Source organism: Terrapene carolina, unplaced genomic scaffold (assembly GCF_002925995.2).
Source record: "Terrapene carolina triunguis isolate 2854851 unplaced genomic scaffold, T_m_triunguis-2.0 Scaffold51127, whole genome shotgun sequence".
Lineage (NCBI taxonomy): Eukaryota > Metazoa > Chordata > Testudines > Emydidae > Terrapene > Terrapene triunguis.
Window position 1 is genome coordinate 29,500 of NW_020715478.1, and position 15,839 is coordinate 45,338.

Consider the following 15,839-nt stretch of genomic DNA (forward strand, 5'->3'; position numbering starts at 1 on the left):
CCCAGCCACACTCCCCTGTCAGCATTCACAGACCACAGTAAGAACAGACCCAGTTCGTCACATGGTGTCACAGCCAGCTCGTGATGTCGGGGGGGGGGGATGTTACGAGGCTCCGGTGTCACTCACCGCAGGCTGTGATGTCACTGCGACATGTGATGTCATGTCCTGAGCCAGGCAGCATCACCCCGGTGCGTGATGATGTCACGCTCGGCACCCTGTGATGTCATACACAGGGGGCTGTGATGTCATACGGCTGTGAGGTCACCCACCCGGGATTCTTGTGACCTCACGTGCCAGTCATTACGAGGTGACAGGGGTGTGATGTCATAAGCCGGGGTGATGTCAGCAGGCTCTGATGTCACACACGGATTCCTGTTATGTCATACTCAGACTGCTGTGATGTCAGGGTTGTGAGGTCACCCGCAGATAATGGTGATGTCATGAGCACGGCACTGATATCACCCACTGAGGTCCTCTGACCCCCCCACGCCACTGCCCACCACCATGGGGCTGCCCCCCAAGCTCCGCCCCCAACCGAGCCCCCGCTCTCTGCCCCCAACACGGTCCCCTCTTCCTACCCAGCTCCGCCCCCAACCCAGCCCCGTCTCTCTGACCCCAGGAATTCCTGGATGACCCCAAATACAGCACAGACGAAGACCTGCCGGAGAAGCTGGAGGCCTTCAAGAGTGAGTGACGCCCGAGGGGCGGACGGGGGCTCATTTGGGGTGGGGCCAAGTCGCCTGAGGGCTGAGGGGGAGACCAGGGGTCCCAGGCCCCCTGGGGGTGGGGGGCAGCAGGTGCCAGGGGGCTGGTGATGGGGCAACGCCCCTGAGAGTGTGGGGGGAGCGGGGGCCCCGAGTGCCTCTGTCTAATCCTCTTGTCCGTCCGTCCCTCCTGCAGAGAAATACATGGAGTTCGACCTCAACGGGGAGGGGGACATCGGTGAGTTCCCGTGTGCGAGCGTGTGTGTGTGAATGTGCGTGTGTGAGCATGTTTGTGTGTGTGCGAGCGTGTGCAACCGTGTGTGTGTACGAGCATGTGTGTGCAAGCATGTGTGTGTGAGCGTGTGCGAGCGTGAGCACGTGCGGACGTGTGTGTGCGAGCGTGTTTGTGCGAACGTGTGGGAGCGTGTGCGAGTGTGTGTGTGCGTGCAAGCATGGGTGTGTGTGCGACTGTGTGTGTGTGCGCTACTGTGTGCGTGTGCGAGCGTGTGTGTGCGAGCGTGGGCGTGTCCCCGCTGGCCCCCTGATCTCTGCTCCCCCCCAGACATCATGGCTCTGAAGCGGATGCTGGAGAAGCTGGGGGCGGCCAAGACCCACCTGGAGCTGAAGAAAATGATCACGGAGGTGACGGGCGGCCAGGGCGAGACCATCAGCTACCGGGACTTCGTCCGCATGATGCTGGGCAAGCGCTCGGCCATCTTCAAACTGTGAGCACCCCTCACTCCCGACCCGCAGCCCCGGGATCCCCGCCCAGCCGGCACCCCTCACTCCCGACCCGCAGCCCCGGGACCCCCGCCCAGCCGGCGCCCCTCACTCCCGACCCGCAGCCCCCGTCCCCCCTGTCCCCGCAGCCCGGCCGGCGCCCCTCACTCCCGACCTGCAGCCCCCGTCCCCCCTGTATCCCCCGCCCGGCCGATGCCCCTCACTCCCGACCCGCAGCCCCCGTCCCCCCTGCCTCCCCAGCCCGGCCGGCGCCCCTCACTCCCGACCCGCAGCCCCTGGGTCCCCCTGTCGTTCACCCCGTCTCCGTCCCCCCCGCAGGATCCTGATGTATGAAGACAAAGCCAAGGAGAAGGAGGAGAAGCCAGCCGGCCCCCCAGCCAAAAGGGCCATCACTGACCTCCCCTAGCTGACCCCGGCGCCCCCCCTCCGGGGAGCTGTTGGGGGCCCCGGGCAGGGAGCTTCTGCATCCCTGCTCTGGGGTTCCCCTGGTTCATGTCGCTGCTGGAAACCAAGCCACTAACAACGTCCGTGGGGGGGCAGGGGGGCAGCACCCAGGCTGGGGTGGCAGGGTTGGGGGGGCTGGGAGGCAGCCTGCAGGCTGGGGGGGCAGGGTTGGGATGGCTGGGGGGTGCAGTTTTGCCAGACCCACTAGGGGGCAGCACATCGGGGGAGCCTGGGGGGCAGGTCCTGGGGGAGGCTGGTTTTGCAGGGGGGCCCTGGGGGCCAGAGCTGAGCCCCCCCTCAGTTCACCTCGACATGTCCCCTGGGCTGAGGATCGTGACCTCTTCCCCCCCCCCCCGCGCCCTCTTTGGCCCTAGCTCCTAACTCCCGCCAACCCTGCAAAGGATTCTGGGATTGTCAGACCTTATCACACCTCCCCTATGACTCCCGCCAACCCTGCAAAGGATTCTGGGATTGATAGACCTTGTCACACACAGGACCCCCCCCCCCACATGACATATGCTAAGCCTGCAAAGGATTTTGGGATTGCCCCTCCCCCCATGCCAGACTCACGCCAACCCCACAAAGGTTTCTGGGCCAGCCAAGGCGGGGGAGGTTAAAGGTCGAGAGCCCCTTGGCACTCATGGGGTCGGTGTGAGGGGTGAAAGGTCGGGGGTCACAGGGGGTGACCCATACGTGCGGCACTGTCAATAAAGGCCTCTTAATGACCCTGCTGTTGCCTGGTGGTTTCTATGGGGGGGGTCACTGATCATGGGGGGAGCATGATGTCATCCCCAGCCAATCAGGAGCCTCCAGGCAGGTGCAATGGGGATAGAAGTCTCTGATTGGCGAGGAAGTGGGTGAGTTGGGCTTTTCCGCCCGGGTGGAATGATCCATTAGCAGCGGAGGTGGGAATGTCCCATTATAGAGGGGAAGTGGGGGTGCCTTCCAGTGGAATGGCCCATTATAGCCGGGGGGGGGCGGTGGGTTGGGATGGAATGTACCATTATAGAAGGGTGGGAGGTATCTCCTGATGGAAAGGTCCATTATAGCAACATAGAATGGGAAGGGCCCTCGAGAGGTGTCTGGTCCGGTCCCCTGCACTCAGGGCAGGACTCAGTATTATCTAGACCAGGGGAGGGCGAACCGGCACCACATCCCTGCGGCCCTGGGGGGAGGGGACAGAGGGCTCGGTGCGCCGCCCTCGCCTGCAGGCACCGCCCCTGCAGCTCCCATTGGCCGAGAATGGGGACCTGCGGCCAATGGGAGCTTCGGGGGTGGTACCCGCAGGCGAGGGCCTCACCCCACCCCCAGGGGCCACTGCTGGACATGCTGGCCACCTCCGGGAGCAGCACAGGGCCAGGGCAGGCTGGGAGCCTACCTTAGCCCCCCTGCACGCCCTGCCACCCCGGAGCCGCTCCAGGTAAGCAGTGCCGGGCCGGAGCCTGCACCCCGAACCCCTCCTGCACCAAACCCCCTGCCGCAGGCCCTCCTGCACCCCGCTCCCCTGCCCTGAGCCCCCTCCTGCACCCCACCCACACCCCAACCCCCTGCCCTACATTCATGGCCCTGCATACGATTTCCCCACCCAGATGTGGCCCTTGGGCCAAAAAGTTTGCCCACCCCGATCTAGACCATCCCTGACAGGTGTTTGTCCAACCTGCTCTTAAAAATCCCCAATGACGGAGATTCCACAACCTCCCTAGGCAATTTATTCCAGTGCTTAACCACCCTGACAGTTAGGAAGTTTTTCCTAATGTCCAACCTAACCCGCCCTTGCTGCAATTTAAGCCCATTGCTTCTTGTCCTGTCCTCAGAGGTTAATGAGAACAATTTACCTCCCTTCTCCTTGTAACAACCTTTTATGTACTTGAAAACTGTTCTCATGTCCCCTCTCAGTCTTCTCTTCTCCAGACTAAACAAACCCAGTTCTTTCAATCTTCCCTCACAGCTTATGTTTTCTAGAGCTTTCATCATTTTTGTTGCTCTTCCCTGGACTTTCTCCAATTTGTCCACATCTTTCTTGAAACGTGGCACCCAGAACTGGACACAACACTCCAGTTGAGGCCTAATCAGTGTGGAGTAGAGCGGGAGAATGACTTCTCGTGTCTTGCTTACAACACTCCTGCTAATACAGCCCAGAATGATGTTCGCTTTTTTTACAACAGTGTTACACTGTTGACTCATATTTAGCTCTTGGTCCACTCTGACCCCAGATCTCTTTCCACAGTACTCCTTTCTAGGCAGCTATTGCCCATTTGTTCTTATTGAATTTCATCCTATTTATTTCAGACCATTTCTCCAGTTTTGTCCTGATCATTTTGAATTTTAATCCTATCCTCCAAAGCACTCACAACCCCTCCCAGCTCGGTATCGTCCACACACTTTATCAGTGGACTCTCTCTGCCATTATCTAAATCATTGATGAAGATATTGAACAGAACCAGACCCAGAACTGATCCCTGCGGGACCCCACTCGTTATGTCCTTCCAGCGTCACTGTGACCCACTGAGAACTACTCTCTGGGAACGGTTTTCCAACCAGTTCCAAACCCACCTTATAATAGCTCCATCGATGTTGTATTTCCCTAGTTTGTTTAGAAGAAGGTCACTCGAGACAGTATCAAAAGCCTCACTAAAGTCCAGATATACCACGTCTCCCGCTTCCCCCTACGCACGAGGCTTGTGACCCTGTCACACAAAGCTTTCAGGCTGGTCTGACACACTTTGTTCTTGACAAACCCACGCTGACCGTTACTTATCACCTCATTATCTTCTAGATGTATGCAAATTGATTGCTTAATTATTTGCTTCATTATCTTTCCAGGTATAGAAGTTAAGCTGACTGGTCTGTAATTCCCCGGTTTGTCTTTATTTCCCTTTTTATAGCTGGGTACTAGATGTGCCCTTTTCCAGTCTTCTGGAATCTCTCCCACCTTCCAGGACTTTTCAAAGATAATCGCTAATGGCTCCGATATTTCCTCAGTCACTCCTTGAGTATTCTAGGATGCATTTCATCAGGCCCTGGTGAGCTGAAGACATCTAACTTGTCTAAGTAATTTTTGACTTGTTCTTTCCCTATTTTAGCCTCTGATCCTACCTCATTTTCACTGGCATTCACTATGTTAGACGTCCAATCATCACCAGCCTTCTTGGTGAAAACCGAAACAAAGAAGACATAAGCACCTCTGCCATTTCCACATTTTCTGTTATTGTCTTTCCCCCCTCACTGAGTAACGGGCCTACCTTGTCCTTGGTCTTCCTCTGGCTTCTAATGTATTTGTGGAATGTTTTCTTGTTACCCTTCATGTCCCTAGCTAGTTTGATCTCCTTTTGTGCCTTGGCCTTTCTAATTTTGTCCCTACATACTTGTGTTATTTGTTTATATTCCTCCTTTGTAATTTGCCCTATTTTGCACTTTCTGAAGGACTCTTTTTTGAGTTTTAGATCATTGAAGATCTCCTGGTTACGCCAGGCTGGTCTCTTGCCATCCTTCCGTCTTTCCTACGCGGTGGGGTAGTTTGCTCTTGTGCCCTCAGTAATGTCCCTTTGCTTCCCGTGGGATCTGACCTGCCAACTCCCTGAGTTTGCTAACGCCTGCCGCCTTGAAACCCATGGTCTGTATTGTGCTGTTCTCCCGCCTACGAATCACCAACTCGACCATTCCAGGGTCACGTCCACGCTCCAATTCTCAATGATAACGGGGTATAGAACATTCCATGATAGGATGGGGGTGTCGTGAATTATAGGGGGCATTGGAATGTTCCATTATAGCGGGGATGGGGGTGTTAGAATGGCCCATTATAGGTGGAACATTCCATTTTGGAGGGTAGAGGGGTGTCTCCTTGTGGAAGGGCCTATTATCTCCGGGGAGGTGGGCTAGTTCCTGATGGCATGACCCAGATGAGGGAGAGTGGCACAGTCCATTTAATGGGGAGGCGGAATGGTGGAATGGCCCATTACAGCAATCCCGGGAGGGTGCCACTGCGAGGAACTGTCTATTATAGCAGGTGGACTTGAAACATCCCATGATTATATGAAGGGGGAGTCTCCCAGTGGAATGGTCCATTATATTTGTAAGTAAATGTGGTTGGAACTTCTCACTGTAATGGGGAGGTGCCTCTCCAGGTGGAATGGTCCATTATAGCAGGTGGGATTGGAACATCACATTATAATAACGAAGGGGAGTGTCATGGTGAAATAGTCCTTTATCATTATTGGAGGGGGGGTTGGAATATCCCATTGTACTATGTGGGTGCGGGGGGATCTCCCAGTGGGACATTTCATGATGGCAGGGCAGGTGTCTATGGCCTGGTCAGGATTAGTCTACAATACATAAACCCCCCCTCAGCCTTCCCCTCCCTGGATTCTCCACCCCCCACCCCGTTCAATGGAGTATGCCCTAATAAACCTCCTCCTTTTCCAGGAGACCCTCCTCTTGGGAATAAATTATGCAAATGATACTGCCCCTCTCCGAAAGGTGCATATTTGCATAAATTATGCAAGCAAATATTCTCTTATTTACATAATTTGCCTTAGGACACCACCCCCATTGTTACATAAATTATGCAGATAGAAAAAACTGTTAATGGCGCCCTTTGATTTTTCAAAACCCATGTTAATTACAGGCCCTCCCACACGCACACTGCATTCCAGCTGGTCCCCGCCTCCTTTCCAATAAATTGTTCAAATCAACTGATTTTATTATGCCAGAAGCCACGCCCCTTATGCAGATGAGGACATTAAATTACCTCAATGGCATTACATCACAATCCAGGATTTATGCAAATTAGAAGGATCTCCAGGTATTAGCCCAGAAGCCTCTTATATTTTGCATACATTATGCTAATGAGCAAAGCGCTCCCTATGCCCCTAGTTCATTACATCTCTGTTTATGCAAATGAACAGACCCTCCAAATAATCCAGTTTTAGTGTGGGTGGGTTGCACGTTAGGTACATGAACATAACCACTAAATAACCCTGGTTAATTATAATTACACCACTAGCCTAGGCTGCCTTGTAAAAGTTATGCAAATGAACAGAAGCCCTTAAGCACACCTCGTTTTATTTTATCAATAGCCACTCTCCTAGTGCATAAATTATGCAAATATAAAAGAGCTTAATTTGATACCAGGAACCTCCTTCCCTTCGCAGACATTATGCAAATGAGAGACAAACTCACAAGACTTCTGCTGGACCACAAACCTCTCCTCTTTTGCATAAATTATTCAAAAGAGAAAGCGTCCGAAACGTCAGCCGCAATCCAAAAGCTCCGCCCTTTTGCATAAATTATGCAAATCACAAACAACCCCCTAAAGGCCACTATTCCATCCTGCAAGAATCCCCACCGCTTCTGCATAAATTAGGCAAATTTTTCAGCCCCGTGCCAATGCTGTGGCCCTGGGAAGCCCCGCCCCCTTCCTATTGACCTTTCTCCGCCCCCTCCCAGACCCTAGCCCCGCCCTTACGCAGCGTGGGGGCGTGGCCTCTCCTGCGCCGCCGGGGCCTGGGACCCGGATGGCCGTTTAGTCGGTGCCGAGACGCCGAGGCTCCCACATCGGGCCCTGGAAAAAAAAAAAAAAAAAGGGGGGGGGGGGACCCGCCGTAATCCGCATCCATCCTCCGCCTGACGCCCCCATCCGCTCTCGGGAAGCCCGTATCCGGATAGAGCGGACCGAGCCCGATCCGAAGAGGTGGGTATCGACCCGGTTCCGACCCACTGGGCTCGGCTCTCAGCCCCTAGAAAGGGGGCGGGGGGGGAGACGGCTCGGCTCGAGCCGGTAGAACGTTCAGGCCTCCGCCATCTTGTTTCCAGCCCTCTCCTTCTCCCTCCCCCCCCATCTTCATCCACATCCATCCGCCCCTCGGGGGCCCCCATCTTCCCCCCTGGACCCCCCCATCCCCTCCCAAATCGCTTCCACTACCACCTCCAGGGGCCATTTGCCCCATGGGGGGGCGTCTGGGGTCACTAACCCACCCCAATACAGAGCCTCAGAGAGGAGGGTTCAAGTGACTGTTGAGGGGGGAGTAGTGCCCCCACAATTCCCCAAAACGTGTCCCCCCTGGGGTGTGGGCTCCATGAGGGGTCACCATGGGGTGTATGCAGTGGGGGGCCTGGATCCCCTTGCACCCCCCTTTTGGCCCCAGAATTTCAAAGCCACTGAAGCTACCCCACAAGTTTAAAGGGGAATGGGGGGTTAATGGGGTTTTGGGGTGAGGGTATCAGGGGGGGCTGGGCAGGTGGGGAGAGACGGGGTGAAGGCTGCTGTCACCCCCTTCTCCCCCATGGCTGTCAATTTTACCCCCACGATTCAACCCACTGCAAAAATCCTGCCCGCTCTTTGTGGGGTCCCGGCACATTTGTAGGAGCGGTCTTGGGGTACCACAGAAATCTGGGGTCCGTGGGGATGCCTGGGCAAGGGGTGAATCTCATTGTTCTTTCTCTGTTTCCCTAAAAAAAAAAAAAAAATCAACCCCACGGAACACCTCAGCGCTCATTTTGGGGGGGCTTTTGATGCTACTATTGGGGTGACTGTGAATTTTGGGGTGCACGTTGATGCCAGAGCAGGGCTGCGTCTTAGTGAACCCGCTGCTTTGGGGGAAAAAATCAAAGCCACTGTAAAAACCTCATCTGTATTTCTGGGGTGGCATTGTTTCATGTATTGGGGTATTGTTGAGATTTGGGGGGAGTCAATCAGGGCTAATTAAATCCCTTTTCATTCTTTCTATAGCACCCTAAAGTATTTAAGTCACTGCCAAAAACCCAGCCCACTTTTGCGGGGGGTAAGACAAAAATTCTCATGGAAATAATGGTCTGTCATTGAAATGTGGGGTGCATGCTGGTGGCAGATCAGGGGTGCCATTTAATTTCTCTCTTTCCCTCCTGTTATTTAAAGTGGCACCCTGAATTCATCTGAAAAACCCCATCTACGCTAGTGAGATGGTACTGAAATTTGGGGTGCATGCCTGTTGATCTCGTGGAAACCTCCTTTTCCTTTCAACGACACCTGAGAAAAATCTTAAACCGCTGTAAAAAAAAAAAAAAATACAACTAAACCCCAATTTTGGGGTAATAGACAACTTTCCTCATTCTGGGGTGTTGGTTTAGGACACAACAGGGGGGTGGATCTAAATGAACCCCCTCCTTTCTTGGCAGTGCCCTCGTATTTTTAAATTACTGGGGGTGGGGGGGAATCCAGTCCCACATTTTCAGGCTGCTGGAAATCGGGGTATTGCTGAAATCTGGGTAGGGGAAGGTGATTATGAAGCAGGGGGGAGCTTTTCCTAATTTTCCCCACCCTAAAAATATTCCATTGCAATGGAAGGAGAAAATATGGGGTGCTCATAGTAGAATAGGGTGTGAATTAGCCAGTAGTTTGATACCACCCTAAAAAAATAAACCATTGGCAATTTAAATGATAATCATGGTGGTGTGGAGATTTGGGGGTGTATTTTGGTGGTGGTGTGTAGCTTTACCCCTACAAACCCGTCAGTCCCTCCTTTAAAATGATATTGGGGTGATTCACATTTGGGGTGTGGTGACGGGATGAAGGAAGGTCTGGGTATCACCCCCCCCAGAAATAAGCCCCAATAACCAAAAAAAAATAAAAATCCACATGGATGTTCATTTGGGGAGGGGGGGTGCTGCCGTTTTGGGGTGGTCAATTTGAACTCTACCCTATATTTCAGCACCGCCCTACACCTACCAGTTGAATGCAGCAATCACAGATTCACTATTAGTCTGTGATTAGGGTGGGAATCAGCGGGTTTGTGTTGGTTTTGGGGGCTGGATTCTTATTTTACTTCTCTTTCTTACCCCGTAATTATCCTTTTCTCATAAAGAACGTTTAGGGCTAATATCATTGAATTTGGGGAGGTATATACGAGGTGGAATCGAAATACTACCCCACCCCTTTATAATGCCAACTCAGGCTTCAGCAGCTACATTATTTATATTCAGTCATTATCTGATTTATTTTTTTAAAATTATGTTGAAAGTGAAATTTGGGGCGTGGAGGGGATTCGGTCTTGATTTTTTTATTTTAAACTAGGAAAGAAGTAAAATAAGAGAGATCTGTGTGAATTATTAATAAATAGCCATTTAGCGTTAGAAAGCCAGTACATTTTGGGGCTGTGGAGTTGGTAATTTAAATAAAAAGGAGAGAATATAATAAAGAATGCATACCGTGCTGTGTGTACTGTAGGACTAATAATACAGAGTGAACTGAAATCCCTGACCATTATGTGGGCGTTTAAAAGATGGGGGAGCGAAGGGGGGAAGGTGGGGTTGGTATCCCTCGCTATTTTATTTTCGTTAAAATGTGGGTGTGCACAGTCGTCACCATATTTTGTGTTGTCTTTCTCGTGACACTCTGGAGGGCTGGGGCAGCACCGAAGAATCACGGTTAATTTGGCAGCATGCTTAGGGTTAGAAGAAAATTAGGAATGGGGGGAAAGGAAGCAGCTGAAATGATGGGTGGGGTCTTCTGATTTGCATGGTCCAGGCAATGTCGACATCGGTGAGGTGTCTGACATCTAACGATGAATTGAACAGTCCGTATCTGTGTATCATGGCGACTCTCCAATTAAGGCTGGGGGTCTCTTACCCCCCTGGAATTTATGATGCAAAAACATTCATGAATTCAATCATCGTCAAGGTTTTAAGAGGCCTCCCCAGGAGTATGCCGGTGGCGCTCTACCAAAGACAATGCTAAATTAATAAACCATTCGAAATGAACAGACATTATAATGAACTAACCCCCCGCTAGAGCTGTATTTGTGTATTGACATCAGGGACCACCCTGGTTATGCTGATGAATGCCAGATCCGAATGGTTTATTAATTCCATCTGCAGTGATATTCAGAATAACCGGCTCTCTGTACACTAATTGTTACCCGACGACACCAGGACGTTTTGCTGAGTTGTGAATGGATCCCCTTTTTGTGGGGGTGACGGGAAAATTATTCCTAGGGGAATCTTTATTTTCGTCTCCCTGCAGTGCTCATGATGGAGCATCCGTAATGTAGCCAAATTTCTACGTTTCGTGGTAGGGAACTAAATGTATACCATCGCTGCAAAGAGACCGGAGGAAGAATTCTGATTTACCTGTAAGTAAGGCCAGGAGAGATCGTTAAACCTTCCCTTTAATTACTAGATAAATAATCCACGACTATTAGCACGCATCATCTCTCTTAGAGAGGCCCCCAAATTACACTTATTCTAAAGCTCCATACACTGTTCGAGGGGCAGCCGATGTTACGTGTGACTGGAATGGGCCCTTTAAAAAGAAAATCCGTCATTTGAATGATCAACATTTGTGCAAAGAACCGGACACCTGAATAGCGAGGGTTTGCCTGGTCCCAAAACAAGATTAAAACACAGTATCAGTTGTCACTTTCCCAGCGAGTTCCAGTGGATGCTGCCCTGTTCCCGGATACTTCAGATGTAGCGGGATTGGTGCTTAAAGAAACCCAACCTCTCTGCTTCCTTCTCCGACACCTTCCTTCCATCTGCCAATCAAGTATCTGTAAAATAAAGGTTCTCCCCCCCCCCCCCCCCCCCCAAAAAAAAGGTGTTTTGCCCCTTGATCTCTAAGTAACTTGCAGCCATTTGTGGGAGATAATTGTCATGGCGTTACAATCTTAACACAGGATTTCAAAGATGGGCATTCACACAATACGTGTTAATCCCACGCTGTATCATTCACGCTTTAATTATATATAAATCATGTTAATGTTTTGTATTTTTTGGGATCTAGTGGACACAGCTGTGAATTGGACCAGTTATTAATATTTGTCTTGTTTACTCCTCACTTTATGATGTGATTGTCCTGTTTATCTAACAATATTTGTATTTCACTGTGGTGTTACGTACCAGGTACACTTAATCCTGCCTGGATGGGCTAGATTCTCTCTTCCAGGCCTACGTTTCTGTCGTTCTGTGGTAGTTGTATCCCCTGTTTGTTTGTTAACCATGTATATTGTGTGTGTATATTGCTAACGTTCTGTTTAACAATATTTAACAGGATATTTATTCTGGGTGCATTTTAACCTTTGTTCCTAAGAATATCCTGTATTCTCTTTCTTTCTTAGCCATATTTCTTAACAATATCTTGTATTTCTTAGCCATATTTGGTGTGACATTGTTAACACAAGGTACTGCCAGCCGATAAGAGGCATGCATAGTATTGTTAAGTGTTTTCGTTAAGTGTTTACGCCATGACTGGATTGTTTCCCCTTTAAATCTTAACAATCTTTGTGGCTCTGGATGTCTTGCTAACAAATAGAGAGGTGTGAACAATCCACATACACAATAAGAATTAAAGTGTTTGCAAATACAGGTACACCTCTACCCCCATATATCTCTGTCCTTGGGAGCAAAAAAATCTTACCGCATTATAGGTGAAACCGCATTATATCAAACTTGCTTTGATCTGCCGGAGTGTGCAGCCCTGCCCCCCCGGAGCACTGCTTTATCGCATTATATCCAAATTCGTGTTATATCGGGTCGCGTTATATCGGGGTAGAGGTGTACTGCTCTTGAGACAAAAAAAGCTGCTGTTAAGATTTGGGCCCCACCCCGCGATAATGACCCTTAGCTTTTACCTAGCACTTTCCATGGCTAGCTCTCAAAGTGCTTTACTAAGAAGGGTTAGTGTCCTTCTCCTGAGTTTACAGATGGGGAAACTGAGTCACGGGGAAGTGACTTCCCCTAAGGTCACCCAAGAGGCCAGGACGGAGCTAGTTCAAGGCAGGTGTCCTGAGTCCCTGTCCAGCGCGTTAATCTGCTAGGCCACACGGCTGCCTTTCTGGAAAGAAAATGCAGGATGGTCTTTACGACTACAGAGCAGCGTACATAACCCACCGGAGAAATGAATTAATATTGGGAGCCATTAGGAACACAGAGGCTCGTACTGGTGTCTTTGCGCTGCGTGGGTTATTTACAATCTTTGTATTTATTAAGAGTCTGGCTTTTTTTCCCCCTCCTGTTCTTGACCAGTCGTTTTTTCTTGATTCCTTCCATCCCTCCTCGTTTAACAGCGGTTGATTATTCTGGGTAGATTGTAAGAGGATTGCCTAGATTTCATGTGGATTTGTTTGTGCCCTTCCTTTGTTAATAGTAGTTTTGTTAGCGATAATTCTGGATGCTTTGGCTACACCTCTCCATTAGCAGGATGGTTTTTTGCTAGCGATATTATTTGTTACTTACTCCGTCCAGATTGGATAATTGTTCTTTGTAAGGATTGATTCCTCCCCCCCCCCTTTATTCTTAGGCTATTTTAGGGGTTGTTCTCGGGGTGGATTGTGTTTCTGCTTTTATTTTCTCTGTCACAGGTTCCTGTCCTTCTGCTTCCTTCCCCACCTTCTGAAAATCCAGCCAGGAATTAATTCAGGGCAGAGCAGTGGCCTGTTGTACAGGGAGTCAGACTGAGACTACGTCTTCACTACGGGGGGGGGGGGGGGAGTCGATGTAAGATACGCAAATTCAGTTACGCGAATAGCGTAGCTGAATTCGACATATCCGAGCCGATTTACCCCGCTGTGAGGACAGCGGCAAATCGACCTCCGCGGCTCCCCTGTCGACGGCGCTTACTCCTACCTGTGCTGGTGGAGTAAGAGCGTCGATTCGGGGATCGATTGTCGCGTCCCAACGAGACGCAATAATTCGATCCCCAAGAGATCAATTTCTACCCGCCGATTCAGGCGGGAAGTGAAGACGTAGCCCCAGGCTGAGAGTTATCCTTTCTGGCCTTAATCTGTGAAAATAAGCCCAGCCATCAATATCAGGAGGACCTCCTTGGGGTGTGGCTGTAACATTATCACCTGTCAGTTTGGGGCAGTGGAGTCATGGGTTTTCAGGGACCATTAGATCATCTGCTCTGAGTTTTCCTGTGTCACCCAGGCGAGGGAATCTCACCTGTTCCCCTGGCAGGCTGGAAATCCCAAACGACAGGGTGTGTAATTCTGTTGGCTGTTCCGTTATTCTTTCCCTGACAGTAGCCGCCCCATGGCCTGTGATTTCCAAATCCCATCTCTCTGCGCCATGGATTCTGTCCTCCCCAAACCTCCCCCTAAATTGGTCTGTGCTGGGGGTGGAGGGGAGAGACATCCCTGGTTCTTTTCCCACCACCCCTCCCTTTCCCCCTCATGGCTGCTAAAAGCGGCCAGTTTTATTCCCCCCTTTCCCAGGCCCTCCCAAGGGAGCGCTTGCAGCCTGGCTGGGCTCTGGAGAATTCCTCCCAGCTGCAGCCTCTCTGCCCAGCTGTGTCTTCCGACTCCGGGCTCGGGGTGTTGGCTCAGCCAGGAAGTATGGGGAAATCGGGCGCGGTGATTTCAGAGAGCGAGCGCACAGATTTAGCTTTCGGTTGGAAAGTGCTGCAGATCCCTTGGCGAGACACCGGTCCTGCTTTATAGCAGGGGGGCTGGGAGCCAGGACTCCTGGGTTCTCTCCCCAGCTCTGGGAGGGGAATGGGGGCTGGTGGGTTAGAGCAGGGGGGCTGGGAGCCAGGACTCCTGGGTTCTCTCCCCGGCTCTGGAAGGGGAGTGGGGGTTGGGGGGGGGGGCTGGGGGCCAGGACTCCTGGGTTCTGTCCCTGGCTCTGGGAGGGGAGTGGGGGCTGGTGGGTTAGAGCAGAAGGTTCTCTCCCCAGCTCTGGGAGGGGAATGGAGGCTGGTGGGTTAGAGCTGGGGGGCTGAGATTTCATATGGCTGACTCCAGGCAGCTTTAGGCTGGATTTCCCCATCGCCAGGCACTTGGGGTGAGCTGCCCCTCCTGAAATCCAAGACAGCCCCATCCCATGTCCTCATGCGACCCCAGCGTTGAGCTGGACCCCAGCTGTCAGGGAGACCCTGCGATCCCAGGCGTCTCAGCTGTGCTGAGCTCAGGCTCAGAGGGTGAGTCAAGGACGTGCCCTTAAAGGGGCAGGTGCAGGCACTGAGGATGGAGTGAAACTAACCCCAGGGGTTAGAAACGCTTCCCTTCCCTGCCCCGGGTCTGACCCGGAAGGAAAACACCAACTGCCTCAGGGCCACATTACGCAAGTGGCCCCGTCAGTTTCATCTTCCCTTGTTTGTTTGGAACTACAGAAATACCCCCTCATTCCTGGTTCCCTGTTGTGTGGCCTTGAGGAAGTATGGACTGCATTCAGAGCCAGATCTCCTTCACCCCCCTGTTGTTGTTTATGTTGCAAGGGGAAAGTTTGAAATCCAAAGCAAAATTGCAGCAAAACCTTTCCCAGGGATGCTGGATTGGCTGATCTATTGTTATAACAAACCCTCATGTTCCTGGACTTAAAATAAAAACCATACGGGACTCAACCACTCTCATAAAAAACCAGGGGTCACTTTGTCTGATGCTGTCTCTGTCGTTTTCTTTTTTTAAAATGGTCTCTCGTAGGAAGTGGGTGAGGTGGTTTGTGTGGGACCTAACATAAACACAGAGCTTTAAACCAATTCCCCTTGAAACACCCACTTTCAGCGGAAAGGCAAATTTGTAAAGGTGACAAGGAAACTCGGAAGGGCAGAAAAATGGCAGGATTCCCAGGTCCTGTCCCGGGCTCTAGCTGGGGGGTGGGGTTAGAGGGGGTGGGGCTGGGAGCCAGGACACCTGGGTTCTCACCACTGTCCTCCCTGCAGACAGAGGCACGTTTCGCGAGGCGCCAGGAGGAACCAACGTACTCAATGACCTTCCAGCGCGATGTCAGATCGTTTGGGGCAAACAGCAAAGGGGAAGGATGGAAAAAAGTATTCGTCGCTCAACCTGTTTGATACGTACAAGGGAAAGTCCTTAGAGATTCAGAAACCCACAGGTACAGGCACGAAGGGGCGCTGTGCTGCAGGGAGGGGGCCGTAGGGGGCGCTGTGCTGCAGGGAGGCGGGTGCAGGGGGCCGTAGGGGGCGCTGTGCTGCAGGGAGGCGGGTGCAGGGGGCCGTAGGGGGCGCTGTGCTGCAGGGAG

The 15,839-nt window shown here is 51.7% G+C and overlaps 2 protein-coding genes across 2 annotated transcripts in view; both read left to right on the forward strand.

Annotated features, from left to right (window-relative positions):
• Positions 1-619: 619 nt before the first annotated feature.
• On the forward strand, positions 620-1,992 carry LOC113405822 (allograft inflammatory factor 1-like; the record flags this gene model as incomplete). The annotated part of the gene is made up of 4 exons (XM_026647079.2): positions 620-686; positions 901-942; positions 1,267-1,429; positions 1,764-1,992. Coding segments are annotated over 4 exons (360 nt in total), but the record flags the coding sequence as incomplete, so codon positions are not given.
• Positions 1,993-7,397: 5,405 nt separating this feature from the next.
• The window catches only part of LOC112120054 (protein PRRC2A-like), a 13,908-nt gene continuing 5,466 nt past the window's right edge, over positions 7,398-15,839 (forward strand). The window contains exons 1-2 of the mRNA XM_024218967.3: positions 7,398-7,578; positions 15,520-15,692. Coding sequence (XP_024074735.1) covers positions 15,581-15,692 — 112 coding nt within the window. The 5' untranslated portion in view covers positions 7,398-7,578; positions 15,520-15,580. The remainder of the gene's footprint in view (positions 7,579-15,519; positions 15,693-15,839) is intronic.